Source organism: Rattus norvegicus, chromosome 16 (genome assembly GCF_021556685.1).
Source record: "Rattus norvegicus strain SHRSP/BbbUtx chromosome 16, alternate assembly SHRSP_T2T, whole genome shotgun sequence".
NCBI classification, from domain to species: domain Eukaryota; kingdom Metazoa; phylum Chordata; class Mammalia; order Rodentia; family Muridae; genus Rattus; species Rattus norvegicus.
Window position 1 is genome coordinate 17303616 of NC_141549.1, and position 14902 is coordinate 17318517.

Below are 14902 nucleotides of genomic sequence, written 5' to 3' on the forward strand. Positions count from 1 at the left end.
CACCAGGTTGACCACTGCAGAGAACAAGGCAGTCCATGCAACCCAGAACTCCCTTGGACTTCAAAGTCCACTGTAATCCCCTCAACCCCATTAGGGGTAGCACAGGGAAGGGCAGTAGAGGATGACGTGGGCTCTCAATTCCAAGGGGTGTTGGGACAGAGCCATGCTGCTCAGATGCAGCACCCGAGATATGACAACCCAAACGCCAACCCCAGCTTAAGCAGCAGCTGACAGGAAACTTGTCCTAACACATAATCTGTGGACATGCCGTCAGGAACCTAGAGGTAATACCCCTCTCCTAAATATGATGGTCCCCAAAGATAGAGTAATCTCTCGATAGGAACAGAGTACCACAGTATCCAGATGAAGTGTGTACCATCATGTACTGATGGCTTTGTGTCCAGCTAGGTGTGATATCCTGTGAGGTCCTAGAAGGTGGGAGCCTGGCTGGAGGGAAGGTGAGGGGTTCCCAAGCCTACTGTCTGTAGTCTGCTGGGAGGTGAGCAGCCCCTGCCACCAGCCCCTGGTGGCCCTGAGGGTCTCTTCAGAGCAGCCTCAGAGTCCAGGGAGCCAAGGACAGCAGCACAGACCTAGGAAACCATGAGCCATGTGAACCCTTCTTCTGTTAGGTCTGTCACAGTGACATTTAAAAAACAAAACAAAGGGGTTGGGGATTTAGCTCAGTGGTAGAGCGCTTGCCCAGCAAGTGCAAGGCCCTGGGTTTGGTCCCCAGCTCCGAAAAAAATAAAAAAGAAAAAGAAAAAAAAAACAAAGAAACCACTAAGACAACAGCCATGATTTCAAAGAGAACCTCACTAGAATTTCTAAACTTCAGAGAGAAGCAGGCAGACAGGGACTCAAGACAGAGAGCGGAAGAGTGGAAGAGTTCTAGTGTCCCTCCAGGCACACTCAAGTGCCCTTGTAGGCCTGTGCAGCTCTGGGGACATAGATCCTGTGGGGACATTCAGGGAGATGACAGTTTGTCCCAGGAGCTGGCACTACAGTCATTACCTGGAAGTCAGCCAGTAGCTCAGGCAGGGTCTCACTTGAGTAGACAGATAAGCCACAGCTCTGAGGAGAAACCAAGGCCTGAGGCAATACCCAGCCTGGCTCTACCTGAGGCTGAAGGGCATAGCAGGCCACAAGTCTCCCGGGGCTCTGTCCCCATCTGGGCCCTGGAGGGCACCTGGACACCAGGCAGGAGGAACAGTCAAACCACAGCTCTAAGTTAGATGACACGTTTCTCTGATGTAGTTAGGTATTTTCAGGTTTTATCCTACCCATGGCTAATACCATGTTCAAGACATGGGTGACAGAGCCCAAGGCAACTGGCCACTGGCCTGGGTAAGACCAAGGAAGCCTGACAAAACAATGAGAACATGCCAGGGAAAAACACCTGACAAGACCAAAACCAGGCCAAGGTCAACAGGGGGTACAGCGCCAGAATGAGTGTGACCCTAAGACATGTGGGTGAAAGGGCAAAACTTACTCTCCCAAGTTGTCCTCTGACTTTCATCCAGCTGTGGCTGTCGTGCACACACACAAATATGTAATAGTAATTGAAAATATGACCAGAAGTAGTCCCTAATGGTAATTCTAGCATTCAGGGAGTCCAAGCAGGAGATCACATGTTCAAAGAAGCTACAGTGAGAGCCAATCTCCAAGAGAAAACAAACAAATAAGCCATGTGCAATTATCAGGGGTCTGGAAAGCTGGCGAAGTCTGACAAGGAAGCATGAGGTGGAGAGCGCTGGCTTCCTGCTCGCCAACTCACTGTAGTGCCAATGACAGGGCCTGAGAACACACAGAGCAACAGTCACCACGAGCAACACACAGGTGCCAATACCGTCAAGATGGAGTCCCATGGCAGGCTCGACAGCTGTGCTGGACGAGTGGATCATTCCCATAGACAAAACAGAGCTCAAGAGCGAAAACTGTAGAATATAAGGAAACTCTCAAGGCCTAATTGCTCAGAAACAGCTTCTAAAGTTCAACACTAAGAGTGATGTGAGGAAAAAACTAATCACAATCTAAAGATTTTGTGCATCGAAACCATGAACAAAACAAGAAAAATGTGACAGGAGATGGAGGTGAGAATCTGCAGGTCACACATTTTAAGGAGCTCGAAGGAGCATAGCAAGGACTCAGCTGTAACTGCAGAGACAGGCGGTTCAATGGCTAGGAGCACTGGCAGCTCTTGCAGAGGGCCTGGATTCAAGGCCCAGGACCCACACTTACACACAGCTTACAACTACCCGTTAACTCCAGCTCCTGTGGTCTGACGCCCTCTTCTGGTCTCCATAGGCATCTGCATGTGTGTGATGCACAAAACTCATATGGACAAAACATGTACACACAAACAGTAATAAATAACGTATCTTAAAATCTAGCCAGTACACAAACATGACACTCAACAGAATCAGTCGGCACTGGGGAAAGGAGTCGAAGCCGACACCTCTCTCTGACAGCTGTAAGACAACTGAACACAGATGGAAAGTCAAGCATTCAGGACCAGAGAGTTAAATGAAGCCCGCAGAGGTTGATTCAGAGCTGATCAGGCACCCAAGCAATTACCTATACAAGTCTGTTCACTCTGAATGGCTTCAGAGCAAACCACCCCATGTCCACAACACAAGTGGACGAAATGGAAACACCCATCCTTGGGAACATTACTACTCCACTGACATCCACTGACAAATACACAGGGACACTAGCAAAAGCTAGACACACAGACCCCAGAGACAAACATCCAGAGCAGGCAAATCCAGACCAGAAGCAGGTTGGAGGCTGGGGGATGGACAGGGTGAGTGCTGATGGAGACATGTGACCTGTAAGGACTGAAAGTGACAATTGTACTAAGGGTTAGGTAGACTGCATGGCACTGAACTGTACCTTTTTTCTAAGACAGGATTCATGTAGTCCTGAGTATTCTGGAACTGGTTATGCTAACCAGGCTGGCCTCAAACTCTGAAATGAGCTGGCTCTGCCTCCCAGTGTTGGGATTACAGGTGGTGCCACTACCACCGCCTGGCCCAGAATCATGTACTTTTAAAGTGAATTTGAGGGGCTGGGGATTTAGCTCAGTGGTAGAGCGCTTACCTAGGAAGCACAAGGCCCTGGGTTCGGTCCCCAGCTCCGAAAAAAAAGAACAAAAAAAGAACAAAAAAAAAAAAAAAAAAAAGTGAATTTGATGGTGTACTTTAAGGTTCATGAATTTCATCTTTATTTTTTAGAAAAGACTACTGTGCATAAAAAAGAAGGGGGGCTAGAGAGATGGCTCAGCAGTTAAGAGCACTGACTGCTTTTCTAGAGGTCCTGAGTTCAATTCCCAGAAACCACATGGTGGCTCACAACCATCTGTAATGGGCTCTGATGCCCTCTTCGGGTGTGTCTGAAGACAGCTACAGTGCACTCATATATGTGAAATAAATAAATCTTAAAAAAGAAAAAAAGAAGAAGACATAGAAAAGGAATCTCTGGCAGGCCTCAGGTCGTTGGGAAAAAGTGCGGAGCCAAGTGCAGTCTGGTCCAGGGCACTTGTGCAAGCCTGGACCACTGTCCTCACACTGGCTTCCCTGTCTCCCTGTAAAGACATCCATACTCCCACAATATTGTAGTCACAGTATGTAAGCCAGGCTCGGCAGACTCTATCTAGCTCTCCACACATCTTGTGGGCAGGATCCTGGACACTTGGCACTCACCAGGGACCGCTTTGCCTCAGGCAGGAACTGTCCGAACTCTGACAGTAGGTCCTCCTGACCACGGAAGAGATTGGCCACCTCTGTGAAGACTTCCTCCTCAGACATGCCACGGAATGGACGACCCTTAGTGTGCAGCTGCTCCTTCTGCGTGTGGGAAAAAGAAAAGGAGTGAGCAGGGCCCCAGAGCAGGCACGGGCAGCTGTGCAGACATCAGCCTTGTGCCTAGACTGCAGTGTGTTCTGCTCTCAGCAGCCTGAGCCCTGCCACACTCGTAGGGAGGGTACGATGGGTCTCAGAGCAGTGGGAAGAGGGCACCAAGTAGAAAAGTCTGGTAGCCTTCCAAAGAGGGAGCCATGCTTGCTGGATCAGGGACAGTGAGGAGCAGAGAGTGGTTCCCAGTTCGTCAATAGACAGAGGTCAGAGAGAGCCAAGAGGTAGGAGGCGAGCAAACCTGGAACTGAAAGCAACAGGAGGGGCCAGAGACGGGGGCAGGGATGCAAAATCCTGTGGACTTTAGGAACAGTGACAGAGCCACACACCTGTGACCTCAGCACTACAGAAGGCTGAGGCAGGAGGGCTGTCAGCACCAGGCTAGGCTGAGTTACAGGCTGAGACACTGTTCTTTAAAAAAAAAATTAAAAAGAAAAAGGACTTTGGTAGAACATGCTGCATTACACTCAATGTCATGGTCAAGAGAGCAGAGTGCCACACGGCCACAACTTGACAGCAGCCACTCCAGGGAAGGAAGCAGTGTTGTTTGGTTTTTGGTTTTCTTCAGTGTTAGGAATGAACTGAGGCCTCACACCTGCTCACTAACCCTGTGAATGGCACCCTCAGCTCCCAGGAAAAAGCCTTGGCGTTTGTGAGCCTACTAAGGGAAAAGGAAGAAGAACCCTAACCCCAATGTTCCCGAACAGGAGCCAGAACTGAAAGCCGCCCCTCAGTGGAGACCCCGTGCCTACCACAGCAGAACATCCCCACAGACTCGGTTGGTCTTAAGAATCTTATGGTGACTCAGGAGAGCCTGGGCGCATTGTGTAGTCCAGGATGCCCTTGGACTCACAGCACTCTTCCTGGCTCAGCATTCTGAATTCTGGATAAAGGTATGTGACACCACATCTGGTTTCAAACCACTGTTTAAAAAGCACAACTTAGGGGTTGGGGATTTAGCTCAGTGGTAGAGCGCTTGCCTAGGAAGTGCAAGGCCCTGGGTTCGGTCCCCAGCTCCGAAAAAAAGAACCAAAAAAAAAAAAAAACTTAAGACTGGTTCACGGTGGCACACGCCTTCAATCCTAGCACTCAAGAGGCAGAGGCGGGCAGATCTCTGCGTCGAGGCCAGCCTGGTGTGTAGAGTGAGTTCCAAGACATCCAGGGCTTTACACCTTGTTTGGGGGGGGGGGGGGGGACAAAAATCAAAAAGGAATAGCTACTTCTCCCTGCCCAGGGACACAGGCAAAGCGAGACTCTAGCACAAAGGTACAAAAACCTTGAGCTGATCCTGCCATGGGAACTGGCAGAGTGCACAGACCTCGGCTGTGGCCTGAACTCTGGGCACGTCCACCAAGCTTCCTTAAGTCACTACCAACCAGCATGGCAGCCTCAGCAGAGTTGCCACACAAGACGGCTAAGGAGCTTATGGTGGGATGTGTCTCAGACAGCCTGGTAGCAAACAGCACCCAGTTGGCTGCTGTGCCCCCGAGAACACAAAACTAAACCAGTACCCACATTTGTGCCCTCCCTGGCAGTACTGCTGTGCTGGGAGCCACAATGTCACCGCCTGAGATTTCCACATCCACATAAGTTGCTCCCCGGGTACATAGTGATGGAGCTGTGCTGTCAAAAGTGGACCATTATTAGGGTTCTGTAAGTTCACAGGGAGCCTAGGTTAACTCTATGATGGTGAACATGTATGCCAAAAAGAAAAAGTCTTCCTTGTCTTTGCCACTTTATATGTTGTGTGGTACTGGAGACATAACCCATCATTTTAAGTGGTAGCTGTTGAGTGGCTCAGAGTTTCCTGTGTAAGAATCGGAGCTGTGTACTTTGACCCCTGGACCCCTCAGGGGCTGTGCCCAACAGTCTTTCTCCCTGCTACTGCACCAGTGGCTGGCCTGCACCCCTCTCAACACCCACCTTTTTGTACCTCTACCTCCTCCTGACTCCCCCCAGAACCATACTGAACACTGGGGTATGACCTGGCTGAGGAAATCTATGGAGAGTCTGGCTGAGTTTGGCATGCGGTCAGTGAGTGTGTGGCTAGCTTGTGAGGCCCTGGACTCCACTCTCACCTTCAAAATGCCAAACAATGCCCAGATGCTGTGGTGAGCTGGGCCTCACCTGGTAGGTGTGTAGGATCTCCAGGAAGGACCTGTAGATCTCAGGGTGGTCCAGAAAGCGGGTCTTGATCTTGTTCACATAGCTGATAGCATTGTTGAACTCCACAGAGTCGGACTCCAGGGGCACCTGGCCTCTGTCCTCCTTGTAGGACATCTGCTTGAAGTCCTCCCCACAGTCACCATGGCTATGAGAGTTGTCCTGTGGAACACAGGCAGTGAGTGGCATGGGGCGGCCAGGAGATAGACGCTGCACTGTTTCTGCCTGCTGAAAAGTCTTGTTCCCGTGATCCCTATGCACCCCTGGGAGTCAAGTCCTTCTTCCTTCTGGAGTCTCCCTAGATCTCTGAGCACTGCAGCTAGAATTGCAGTTTCAACAAAGCCCACCACTATATTCCTGACACTGGAGCTCTCTCTCTCTCTCTCTCTGAGGCCTAGCTTGCTTCAACTCTGACCAACCTCCTGCCTCAGCCTCCCCAGGTCAGAGGTTTGCTCTAGCAAGTCCTTTCCACTCTGAGATATTAACATGCAAGGAGAAAGTCACAGATCTTGGACACTGAACCTTATTGGAGATACGTGCAGGGTTGAGGGTAACATCACCATCTTTGCAAGAATGTTCTATGGTGGAACGGTCTGCTAGCTTCAAGGGAGCATCACAGTGTGCATCTAGCCACAGCTAGCTCAGGGGATTCTCACAACAAAGCCTCTGGATGCTAAGCCCCAGGACAACTCAAGTGAGGGCATTAGTCATCAGAGCATACTGGGGACATTTTTCTCCAGCTGTAGACACAAACACATCTCTTTCACTCTGGAATCCTGCTTGGCAGGGAGAACCAGCATCCTGGTGTCTGCTTTTCTAGCAGCAGTTCTAGGGGTGGAACTGCAGTCCAGGTGAGGGTGCCGGATGATGCAAACAGCTGAGCTGCCAGAGCTCTGTGGGAGGAATGGAGCCCTGAGGAAGGGAATGGAGCTCTGTGGGAGGAATAGAGCCCTGAGGGAGGGAGTGGAGCCCTGAGGAAGGGAGTGGAGCTCAGTGGGAGGAATGAAGCCCTGTGAGAGGGATGGAGCCCTGTGGGAGGAATGGAGCCCTGAGGGAGGGAGTGGAGCCCTGAGGGAGGGAGTGGAGCCCAGCAGGATGGAACCTCCCCACACTGAATCATTATCATGGTTCTAGTCAGATGACAGCCATGCTCACTGTGATCTTCCAGAACCATCTTTTAGTGACTGATCTCCCTAAGCAGCTCCCTTCTTCTGGGCAACAGGCTCACACATAGCACCTGAGTGGTTATGTGGACAACAGGTAATTTTCCTCACGAGGTTGGAGGCAGAAGGTGTGTAGTGAGACGCCAGCAGCAAGAGCGGAGGCTCCTAAGGAAATGCTTGCCCTGTGTCCTCAAAAATTTTTAAAAGAATGGCAGCACCTCTAATTTAGCACTAGGGAAGCAGAGTTCAAGGTAGCCTGGTCTACAGAGTAAGTTCTAGAACAGCCAGGGTTACACAGAGAAACCTTGTCTCAAAACACCACACATTAAAAAAATAAATATTTAAATTTTAAAATGTCAGCCATATTTAATTAGGGCCCATACAAATGGCTTCATCTGGTCCATGTTTGCTCAAGGTCCTGTCTCTAAATAGTAGTCCCTTGGTACACAAAGGGGACAGGTGCCAGAACCCTCCTTCACAGAATGAAAATGCAGAGGGAGGGCATCGCACAGATGTGTGCAGCTTCCCAAAGCATACACCATCTCCAGGAGTGTCGCATCAATACGCTGTCAACAGCCCCACCCTGTGAACTAGGGGATAAAATTACATACAACACAAGCGCAGACTGGGGTGGAGCTTAGACACAGAGCACCCGCCCAGTCCTAAGCCACCCTGTATGCTCAGCACACATGTGCATCCCCTTAAAGGTCCCATCTGTGCCAGATCTAAGGTCAACTAGTGCTCTTCTCAGGGACTGCGGCGAAGCCTCAAAACAAGCCTAGGAGGCAGGAGGAGCTACAACAGTGGACATACACAGTGCTAGAAGCCAAAGCTGAGGACACAGACACTGATTACAAATGTGGGCTAAGACTGAGGAACCTGCCTCCCACTCAAGGTCACGGGGGTCTGAGTTTGCTCTGGCAAGCCTTGAAACTCCCCAGTCACTCAGGGGCATGCTCCAGCACCATATGATCTCTCTGGTTCCCTGAATAAGCCAGGATGGCACACAGAGAGCCAGCCCTCTAGCCAGGGACTCTGCAGAAGGCACTAGATGGTGATAAGGACAGTTACTATGGCAACAGCCATAGTAACCAATAATCCAACAGAGAATTTTCCTATGGTCCAACAATCACAATCCTATAATCAGATCCAAAACCTAGAAAGGACTCATACACCAACATTCAATGAAGCACCACTCACAAAAGCCAAGAAAAGGAGGAAAAACTCAAAATCCCCAGACAAGTGAAACGTAGTTCACCCAGTGGGACATTTCTGAGGCAAGAAAAGAAACACTGACACACTATGATGTGAGTGTCTGAGAAAATGGCCAGACGGGGTAACGTACATTCAAGAAATAGATGAGTGCTTGGCAGGGTCTGTTCCGAGGGTGACAGAATGTTCTGGAATTAGTAGTGATACTTGTACAACCATAATACAACTTTCTATTGTGATCTTAGGAAAATATAAAAACCACCACTACACAGCCTACAAGCTGTAGCAAGACAAGCCCTGCTGGAACTTTCTACAATAGCTCTATCCTTTTCCCTGCCTGCACGTAGGGTAACTTGTTTACACAGCTAACACTCACACAGCCTCACACTTGCCCAGAACCATGCAGCTCTCCTGGATATTCAGGAACCTAAATGAGCCAACAGCCAGCCATAGTTACCAGGGCCCCGTGGCCTCTGGCTCTACCAGAAGGGCCAGTCAGAACCATTGGCACATCTTACCTCACTGATCCCCTCACTGTCCTCCCCAACCTCTCAGGGGTTCTGGATTAGCTGATTCCTGGCCATGCAGTGTCCCGTACGCCTGCCTCTCAGCTTCCCTCCAGCCCTACTCTATTTTACAGACAACCCTCCTAATGGCCCCATCCCTCCAAGGTCCTTCCCTATGTGGGTCCAGCTCCCACAAAGTCCCTACTATCAACATTGGGAGTCCTACACCCAAACCCCAAATTAAACAAAGGGCCAGTGTCCAAGGATGTGGTGGTTTGGAATTCATCAGGCCCAAGACACTACCTGTCCTTGTCAAAAAAATCACCAAGCCTCCCCACGGAGGGTGGTAAAGGACCAGCTTCCTGTGAGTATGCAAGACCAGGGACCTACTCTGACTGTCCCCAGGAGCTAGGTGTCCCATCCTCATTTGCCCACTGACAGCTGGTTTCCTACTCCTCCCCTAAAACAGCTCAGTGATGCAGGTAAAGGTCTGCTTCCCCTGAAGAGCTTGGTCAGGAGGGCAGCACCAACACAAGGAATATCCACTCCTCCCACCTGTGAGTGCCAGTGGGGACACTGAGGCAACAGCGGGAGAAGCTGAGGCTTCCTGAGGGAGAACAGCAGGTGAATGTGCTCCAAGCCTCCTGCTTATGACAAGGCATGGTTATCTATGCCCTCCCTTCACAGGAGGCAGATGAGATAAGGGCTTACTCCGTAGACCAGGCTTGGCTTTGAACTCATGGCAAATCTCCTGAGTGTGAAATGACACCTTGAATCAAAGCACCCAGCTCTGCTTGACCCTGTGTTGTCAACTGGGGCCCTGGTGCTTGTTACCTGGCTTTCAGCAAGGGTATAGGTGTCCCTGCATTAAAAAGGCAGAGGCCCTGGGTGCTACACCACATGCTAGAATACGGAACTCCTCACAAGAAAGAATAAGAGCCTGCCACACACATCCCAACAGCTGGGGACTCCGTCAACACCTTTGTCAGAACATATGGGAAGAGTGTTCAAATGTGGCTGTGAAACCTAACTAATGATAGGAGAGGGAGGGAGGGAGGGCAGGAGGGAAGGAAGGAGGAAAGGAGGGAGGGAGGGAGGAAGGGAGGGCGGGAGGGAGGGAGAGAAAACACGCACACAAGAACGCTGCATTTCAAAACTCTAAAGCTGGGTGCTGCGACGGTAAGTGCCTATCATTCCAGCACTCTGGAAACTAAAGCAGGAGATTGTCTAGTTACAGAGCCAGGCTGGGATACAAAGACCACGTCTCAAATAATAAAAACAGCATAGACAGAAAAATGGCTGAAAATTAGAAATCAGCACGGTGCTGACATGTGGGGATGTGTAAAGTTTGGAACCCCAAGTTAGAAAGCAAGAAACACCTGGGTCAGAATCCCAATTGAGCACTATCAGGTCATTTGCTGTCCCTAAGATTAAGGGAGCAGCTCCAGAGTACTCCAAGGGAATGTGACTCAGGACAGGCAGAGGTGCCCTGTTCTTGGATCTAAGACTGTCTTGGTCATCCTTTCTGTAAGTCACAGGGGCTCCTTGGTCACCTAAGCCACCTATGAAGGGAGCAGTCCACCCCCATGACTCAAACTCCACTTCCGGCCAGCTCCCATTCCCTGTAGCTTAGCTTTCTAGTGCATGGGGTCCTGAGTTCTGACATCATGCACGCCCTAGGAACTGCTCGTTCTCTTGACACAGCTCACACTGCCTGGTCCACAGCCACAGAGTCCAGAAGTTCTGTCTGTTAAGGCACTGACAGTCGCAGTTCCTGGGTACCAGGTACAGGTGTGAAACGGAAGATGCTGGAATCTCAGTGGCACGTGCTTCTAGGAGTTCCCTCTGAAAACTGGGCAGGGCGGGGCTGCAGGAGGCAGGGTGATGGGCAGGGCCAACAGAACTTACACAGGAGCCGCTTGGAGGGCCTGTGGGGCCACACCACCTTCCCAGAGTCCCCTCCAACCTCACAGAAAGCCTGTGGTGGCTCCCGTGTCATCCTAGCACTTGAAAGACTGAGGCATGAGGATGAGGTTCTGAGCTACGGTGAGAGTGGCAGTGTGGAGAACTACAGACAGCAGGCTGCAGAGCCCAAGCCTGAGCTGAGAAAAGAGCGTCTGGTAATCCTATGACATAGTGAGAGGAACAGTTATTCCCATGCACACAGCTCAACCACCTCGGTCTTACTGATGGACTGACACAATGGAAGCCGAAGAGGCCAGTGCACACTTGGCCTGGTAGGTTTGTTGGGAAACCCTGGAGACCAGATCTCAGCTACTAGTGATTCAATGACCCTGACATCTCCTCCCTGCATGCCCGCCCCAAGTGCTAGGGATTAAACCCACGCTGAGTGTACTGTCTCACACTGACCCACACTCCAGCCATTACACTGGATGGGACAGCAAAGGCTGTCTCTGTGTTTCTGTCTGGCCGTACACTAGAGAACCTAGAAAAAGAACAGGCTGTACAAAGGCTGCCAGCAATATCAAAAATGTCTAGCTGTCCCTGTGGGTACGACTCTTGAGGTCCACATCACTCAAGCGAAACCTACCTGGTTGCTCAGAGGTGACTGGATGTTCAACTTGCCGTTCTTGGGAATGTCTATGCGGTATCCAAGCGGAAGGAAAGCATTAAACCCCACGATGAGGTCAGGGTGCTCATGGAAGAGCTGGGACACACGCCTAATCACGCCGGGGGTGTCAATGCTGGAAAAAAAGAAATGCAAGTGGGCAAGCATCCTGGGAGTTAACTGCCCAGGTGCCCTCAAGATCAACTCAGCCCAGGCTTAGTGGATAGATGACAAAGAAAATGGGCCCTAACACGTTGTTCTGTTTTTTCCTTTGGAGACAGGGTTTCTCTGTGTAGCCCTGGCTGGCCTCCATATGCCTGCTTCTGCCTGAGATTAAAGGTTTGCACAACCATGCCCCACTAAATAAATGGGCCCCACCATGTGAGACCACCTGTGACTAGGTCTAGCAAGAACTGTAACTGTAACTATATATATATATTATATATATATGTGTGTGTGTGTGTGTGTGTGTATATGTGTGTATATATATATATATGATAGTTTTGTGTGTGTGCACACATGTGCATGCGTGATGTATATAACTACATAACTGTATCTCCAGGCCTGGGCCCAATTCTGAAAATGTCCCCACGAGTTGGGTGCTGGGCTGAGACTCAACACAGTTCTCCAAGCAATGTGAGAAATTCCCTCATATTTTGTGAGTTAGAGATGGGTGAGGATACATTTTAATTTCTTTTCTAAAGGGAGTGTGTAAACACTGGAGCCTTCAAGTTGGGGGACTGGTAAAGTTGGAATGACACAAGTGTCTTCTTCTGGCCTCAGTACCCTGAATGTCCACAAGAAACCAGCCCAGTCCTTCCACACATCCAGAAAGCAGACAGGCAGGTCAGTACCAGGATCTGGGGGAAGTCCACTGACTGACAGTCTGGGTTCTAGCTCCACCCACCTGTCACTAGAGTAAGTTCCTTACCTAAACCAAGTCGCCCCTCCCAGAAGGTTCTAGAAGACATACACATAACTCAGAGGCAACCAATACACCTAACTGCTACGTGTCTACAAACAGTTCCTTTATAACCACACTGGTTCCGGATTGGTAAGTGCTATGAAAAGCATCTTTGGGACAAGAGTTAAAAAAGAGATTGTGCATACCCCTCCTAAGTAATATTTTCTTGCAGTATTAACAAAAGACGCTGCCCAAAACAAACAATCAAAATCTGTACCACCACATTTATTTTCTGCGTGTACCACAGATCTCAAGTGCAGGTCGACAACTCACAGGAGTCAGTTCTCTTCTCTCTGGGGCTGGAACTCCCAGTGCTCAGGCTTGGTGGTAGGCACTGTTACCCACTAAGACATTTACTCTACCCCAAATCAACATTTTAAAGACACACCCAACACTCCCTGTCCAGGCCTCAATTCCCTAATTCCTTTATTCCTTCCAGGAATCCCTACCAGTTCATCAGAACTACCTCATCTGGTGAAGGGGCTCCCAGGGCCCTCCAATCCTGTGCGTGATCACCAGCTGTGTAGTTAGTTTGGGGGTTGGAATGCTCGGCCCACTGCTCCTAGGTGTACAAGGCCCTGTAGATTACCTCTGGCTTTTGAACTCCTTCATGATCTCCAGGAAGCCGTTGTAGGTGGCAGGGTCACTGCCAAAGCGGATCTTCACCTGGTCGAGGTAGGTGAGAGCATCCTCCACCTGCAGGGAACAAGAAGGCCATGGGTGGGCAGGGGTCGGGGGATGCAGAGACTGAGGGCTGGAAGGTCAGGGATAGAGAAGGGGTGGCACCGGGCAGCAGAGGGCCGCGAGGATAACTGCGATGTTCCGGGAAGGACCGACGGCTGATTGGGAGGACCGAGAGCCAGCGGGTAGTCCCGAGGGGCCTCGAGGAGTTCCGGATTGGACCGAGGACTGGCGGGGAAGACCGAAGGGTCTCGGGGAGGTCACGAAATCCCCTGGAAGACCGAGGGGCGGCAAGAGTAACTAAGGGCCAACTAAGAGGACCAAGGATTTTCGGGGCGCACCGTAGGGTCCCGGGGATGACAGGGACCGCAGGAATGACTGAGGGATGTCGAGAAAGACCGCCGCATCTCTGAGAAGTCTGAGGAGCGGCGGGAATGAGTTGTTAGGGGGAAACCGAAGAGCCGCCCCAAAGACCGAAGGATTCCGCGGAAGGGGTGTGGGATCCCCGGGCCCGGGCTGCGCAGAGGGGAGGCCAAGGCGGGGCCGCACGGCGGGGCACCATCCCCGCGGGGGTCTGGATCCCCTGGAGGAGGCGAGGGACATCACTCACGTGCACTGGCAGCTTCTCGTGCCCCCCAGAGCCCGAACGACCCCAGCGGGAGCCACCGAATCCCCGGCCCGCGGAGCCTCCACCGCCTGCGTGCGCCATGTTGGAAGTCAGAGTCGCGTCTGCCCCGCCTCCGCTTGAGCTCAGGTCGCGCTTGCGCGAGCCCCGCCTCCTAGGGGTGGAGACTCCTGGCGTCAATGGGGCGTGTCCGCTCGAGGGACCTGCGGGACAGGCAGGTGATCATTCTCAAACTATGTGCCCTGGGGGGTCTGTGGCCACCTGGAAAGCCAAAAGTGTTTTTTGTTTCGTTTTGTTGGAGAAAAAGGAAGTAAAGCAAAGTTGAAGAATCTTTAAAAACGCATTAATTCTATAAAATTCGCATTTCAGCGTGCAGGCTCACCTGTGATCTCAGTACCAGGGAGTCTGGGAGAGGATCACTGAAAGTTCTAACCTAGACTAGGCTACATAGTTAAGACTATGTCTTTTAAAAATCGACAGGTATTGACCTTGTCTTAAAAAGAGAGGGAAAACAAGTATATGTCTGGGTTGACCCAAGACCCAATAGTGATATTTGTAAGGATCTGGTTCTTTCTGGAACAAGTTTCTGAACTTTCTGTGGGGTTAATATAGCGATGGACTGTAAGTGAGCAGCATTCATTCAAGAGCCACATGGACTGAGTTCTTGCGCGCGCGCACGCGTGTGTGTGTGTGTGTGTGTGTGTGTGTGTCTGTGTGTCTGTGTGTCTGTGTGTCTGTATGTGTAAGTAAACTCACTCCTATATATATGTACAGAGGCCAGAGATGGACCTCCCAGCTCTTGTGTTTTGGGGGCAGGATCTCTTACTGAACCTGGAGCTCATTGTCTCCACTTTATATGGTGGTCATGGGTCTGCCCCTAGTCTGGACCCTCCTGCTTGCTTAGAGCAAGCTCTTTATCCACTAACTCCTCTCACAATTCCATTCCTTGATTCTGTTCACAGATGGGTGCAAACCTGGACCATGTGACCTCTGCTTCCAGACTGACTTTATTTTTGCGGGGCTGGGACTGGGGCCCACTTTAGACAAGTGCTCTACGGGTCTACATTTCCAACCCTTTATTTTTTTTTTAAATGAGACCTTCTCAGGT

At 50.8% G+C, this 14902-nt stretch overlaps 1 protein-coding gene across 2 annotated transcripts in view; it reads right to left on the reverse strand.

Annotated features, from left to right (window-relative positions):
- Positions 1 to 13900, reverse strand: part of Sin3b (SIN3 transcription regulator family member B) — a 36706-nt gene extending 22806 nt beyond the window's left edge. For both annotated transcript variants that reach the window (NM_001415034.1, NM_001115038.3), the window contains exons 1-5: positions 13780 to 13900; positions 13078 to 13184; positions 11507 to 11660; positions 6039 to 6236; positions 3702 to 3845 (exon numbers count right to left, since the gene is read on the reverse strand). In NM_001415034.1, the coding sequence (NP_001401963.1) occupies positions 3702 to 3845; positions 6039 to 6236; positions 11507 to 11660; positions 13078 to 13184; positions 13780 to 13878 (702 nt within the window). In that variant the 5' untranslated portion in view covers positions 13879 to 13900. The remainder of the gene's footprint in view (positions 1 to 3701; positions 3846 to 6038; positions 6237 to 11506; positions 11661 to 13077; positions 13185 to 13779) is intronic.
- Positions 13901 to 14902: the final 1002 nt, after the last annotated feature.